A 4,654-nucleotide genomic window follows, 5' to 3' on the forward strand; every position below is an offset into this window, starting at 1 on the left:
CCGATTGATGAAGAAATCTAACAAGTTCGAGTGGACTCCTGAAGCTGACACAGCGTTTGAAGAGCTCAAAACCCTGCTTTCCACCCAGTCGGTGCTCGTTGCTCCAGTTAGCAAGGAGCCTTTGTTGCTTTATATTGCAGCCACTGGAAAAGTTGTCAGTACAGTACTCACGGTCGAGCGGGAAGAAGAAGGTAAAATCCATAAAGTTCAGCGCCCAGTGTACTATATTTCTGAAGTCTTAACTCCATCCAAGCAGAGGTATCTGCATTACCAAAAGTTGGTCTATGGAATTTACTTGACTGCGAAGAATGTGGCACATTATTTCCTAGATCACTCCATCACAGTCGTTAGCGATGCTCCATTGTCATAAATTCTGAACAACAGAGATGCAACTGGTCGAGTGGCAAAGTGGGCGATTGAACTCCTTCCGTTGGATATCAAGTTTGAGGCAAAGAAAGCAATCAAATCCAAAGCAATAGCAGATTTCCTCGTCGAGTGGATTGAACAGCAACAACCGACTCAAGTCCAGTCGGAACATTGGACTATGTTCTTTGATGGGTCCAAAATGTTGAGCGGTTCTGGTGCTGGAGTTGTTCTGGTATCCCCGTGAGGTGACAAACTTAGCTATGTCCTTCAGATTCACTTGATTAACCACCAAATACGAGCCATTCGGGGGTTTAGCTGCGAACCTAATTCGCCTAAGTCCAAAAAATCCTACCGAGTGGTGAGCAACCCTCCCACTCGGGGGCTTAGCTGCAGTCCAGTACTCGCCTAAGTTTAAAAACACGCTCCATCCTTATCCGCAAGGACGACGAGGTGCAGGTCTACCACGATTTGTCTTAGAGCTTCAACACAAATATGACATCTGCTCCATCCTTATCCGCAAGGACGGCGAGGTGCAGGTCGACTGCGATATGTCCACGGAGCTTCGACACAAATACAACGTCTGCTCCATCCTTATCCGCAAGGACAGAGAGGTGCAGGTCGACCGCGATCTTTCCTTAGAGCTTCGATACAAATACAACGTCCGCTCCATCCTTATCCGCAAGGACGGCGAGGTGCAGGTCGACCGCGATCTGTCCTTGGAGCTTCGACACAAATACGACATCTTCTCCATCCCAATCCGCAAGGACGACGAGGTGTAGGCCATGGGCAACACCAAGTATCTTTGCCCATGATACACTCGACTGAGCTGCCTCACAAAGGCAGTAGCAACTGAAACTGAAGAAACAAGTTCTACTCAAAGAGTCAAAAGATCCAAAAGCAACCAAGTTCAGGTAAATCCTACAAGGTTCCAGATTGCAGTTCAAGGTACTCGAGCATCAGGCCCGAAGAAGTTTAAACGGTTACAAAAACCACTCGGCATACCGAGGCAAATTTAATCGGATCATAAAAAGTTTGTTCACTCCGCGGGAGGACTGGCAGGCTCGACGAATTTGTCCAAGTCGATTCCATCTGCAATCCGAGTGGCGGCGGCAAGAAAGGTTTCCATGAAGGACTGGAAGTCGTGTTTTCTGGTATTGGCAACCTTGATCGCTGCTAGCTTCTCCTCCTTGGCTTCCTTGCAGTGGACTCGAACTAGCGACAGAGCTACGTCACCACTGCAGCGAGCAGATGACTTTTTCCACTCCCGCACTCAGCCAGGGATCTCGTTGAGTCGAGTCATCAAAGACTCGAGGTCATTCTGGGGCATCTCCCTTGGCCAAAGTGTTGAGTCAATCCGTGACACCGCAACCTTCAGGCGAGCAAGGTAGGCCGTAACACTGGCAAAACGGGATTCCAGTCAGAGCATGTTCATGGAAGCTTCATCACCGACAGGGGAAAGGACGGGGTCCAGGCCTGTCTCAATCCGTCCGGTTTCTTCTTCAAAGTTTTGGCAGAATTATACAAACGTAAAGAAATAATGAGTCGAGGGCTGCATGGTGAATTGACGATAGCTAAACAGTCAGACAAGGAAGAATACCTTCGAGCACAAGGAATAGCTTCTTGGCGAGTGCCCCCAGATAAGCTTCCAGATCATTTCTCCTACGAGAAATGCCTTCAATCTTCTCGTTCAAAGCCACTTTGTCTTTCTTCAAACGAGTCACTTCTTGGTTGGACTCATTAAGGGATGTCTTCAACTTGGTGTTTTCTTCCTCTAGCGCACCCACTGAGGCCAGTTTCTTGTCAGCAAGTGCAGTCTTCTCCTGAGCCTCCTTTTGCGCAGCGGCAAGATCGAGGTCCTTTTTCGCTAGAGCCTGCTTCATTTTCTCTGAAAGATATGTACTCGGGTCAGACAGAAGAACGAGGAGATGACTTGTGAGTCGGCCAAGATAAACAATCGACCATTTGTTACCTTCCATACCGGCTGTCTCATCTTTGGCCTTCTGCAAGTTCTGCTTAGCCAGCTCCAAGTCAAGATTGAGTTGTCTCTGCTTCTCCTTGAATTTGGAAAATTTGGAGATGGGCTCACATGATTTCTGAAGTCAATAAATGTTACATCAGTGAACAGAATCAAAAGTTATTCACTCTCGAGTGAAAAGAATTCTCAAACTACTGCCGAATCAAACATTCAATAGTAGTCTCGGGGACTACACCTAGTGGGTGCACTTAGCGTGCCCCACTGGTTCAAGTTACACTCTACATGATCCGTTCAGACCGATTGAGAAAGTTATGATTCTCATACCATAGCCGACTGCCCGCAGTCAGCTACGGTCTCGGGGACTACACCTAGTGGGTGCACTCAGCGTGCCCCCACTGGTTCAAAGACTCAATCGACACAATCTAGTCGACTCACGAAGCAAAGACTATTCAGCAGTACTACTCAATAATGAATTAAACACCTAGTGGGTGTACAAATACAAAAGGCAGACTGACGAAAAGATGTATAAGGAAAATTTTCGGGTAGCATATCCTAACAGAACAAGCGACAAGCTAAGAGTTCAGTCGGTAATCAACCAACCTGGACGTTGCTCCGGAGAGCTGAGCTGGCATCATAAGCAGCTTGACTGGCCCCTCGAACCACCTTCATCTACTCCATCATGATGCCTGCCTGGCGTATGGCCTCCTTGCCAGCACCTACTTGGTCCTCCAGGACGCGATACGTAGTGAATATTGGAAATGGTGTATCGGCTGGGATCTCAGCAGTGGACGCCAAAGGCTGAGCACTCGACAATGGTACGGCAAAAGTCACAGAAGTTTGGTTGGCATCGCCAGTCTCCTGGATCACCGGCTCCGTCACTAGCGTCGACTGGGGCACCTTGCCAGTTGATGCCTTCTTACTCCTCCTGGGCCTCAGTGGCACATCCTCGTTGTCATCTGGAAAATCAATGACATTGGGAGGAGCTGCAAAAAAGAATTAATCGTCAGAATTCAGTCGATTAACAAAATGGCTGAGAAAGCAAAGATAAGTTTGCAAAAGTCATACCCGGGTTAGAAGTGACTGTGTCTTCCTCATCCTTGCCATCATCCCTGTAAGCAGAAGTCCCAGAAGTAGTAGCTCTGCAAGTGTCAAGATTCACTCGGACAAATGAGGAAGAGAGTCGACAACACAAGTCCTTGATTGAAAAGTGGGGACAAAACACTTACGCAGAAGCGACAGGGACGTCGATCTTGATCTTGGGCAGGGTCTTCCGAGGCTTTGGTTCTACAACTTTTGGCTGCTTTGGAGCCTTCTCAGTCGGCACAGGGGAAGAGGTCCGAGTGCGCTTAGAAGTCTGTCCGGTCGGCTTAGCTACTTCGCCGTGGATACTTGCTGGGTCGTGCTTATGTTTGGAACGCTTTTCGTTGCGAGGTGGTGACTCGACTTCTTCACCACTGCTCGAGTCCTCGCTTTCCTCCTCCTCTTCTCCTCCATCAGACTGCCAATCCATGCTTTCGCCTCCGCTTTCTTCTCCTTCCTGGTACTGCTCTTGCTCCGCGTTCGGCATTGAGTACGTCTCCGTATAAACCCGCGAAGCAAAAGAGGTGACCGAAAGATGGTCGACTCAGTAAACAACTACAAGTCGGAATGAAAAAAACTCGGAGATAAGGGACAAACCTTGTCTGGTTGGTTGTTGGTGTCGAATGGTAAAACTCTTCGGGACCCCCTGGGTTATCCTTGTTCCCTGTCATGCTTTACACCCACTGTGCCACCTTCTTCTCATCAATGTCCTCCCGGTGGACCCGAGTGGAATCTTCAATCCTCGAGTACATCCACATGGAGTGATCACGAGCCTGGAGGGGTTGAATATGTCGACTGAGGAATATCTCGAGAAGATCCATACCAGTCACACCCTCATGGATCAGCTTAACTACTCGCTCCATCAACATGGACACCTCCACCTTCTCTGATGGAGTCTCTCTCAAGGAAGTAGGCTTCTGGACTCGCGCCAAGGAAAAGGGAGAGACCAGTCGAATGACCAGGGGTCAACTTGTCTTTGCAATAAAACCAAGTCGACTGCCACCCTCTAACCGAGTCAGGGAGAGTCATCACAGGAAAAGCACTCTTCCCCCTCATCTGGATACCTAAGCCCCCACACATCTGGATCACCTGGGTTTTCTCGTCACTCGGGTTGGCCTTTTTCATAGTCTGCGAGCGGCATGTGAAGATGTGCCTAAACAGACCCCAGTGCGGTCGGCAGCCCAGAAAATTCTCACACAAGGAGACATACGCCGCAAGGTACGTGATTGTGTT

The 4,654-nt window shown here is 48.9% G+C and overlaps 1 protein-coding gene across 1 annotated transcript; it reads right to left on the minus strand.

The window, feature by feature from the left end:
• Positions 1–3,010: 3,010 nt before the first annotated feature.
• Positions 3,011–3,908, minus strand: LOC147991961 (uncharacterized). The gene is made up of 3 exons (XM_087538887.1): positions 3,568–3,908; positions 3,407–3,480; positions 3,011–3,324 (listed from the first exon to the last, which is right to left on the minus strand). The coding sequence occupies exons 1-3, from the start codon at positions 3,906–3,908 to the stop codon at positions 3,011–3,013; spliced, it is 729 nt and encodes a 242-aa protein (XP_087395013.1).
• Positions 3,909–4,654: the final 746 nt, after the last annotated feature.

This window comes from Triticum urartu, chromosome 1A (assembly GCF_056163025.1).
Source record: "Triticum urartu cultivar PI428250 chromosome 1A, HENAU_Tu73, whole genome shotgun sequence".
NCBI classification, from domain to species: domain Eukaryota; kingdom Viridiplantae; phylum Streptophyta; class Magnoliopsida; order Poales; family Poaceae; genus Triticum; species Triticum urartu.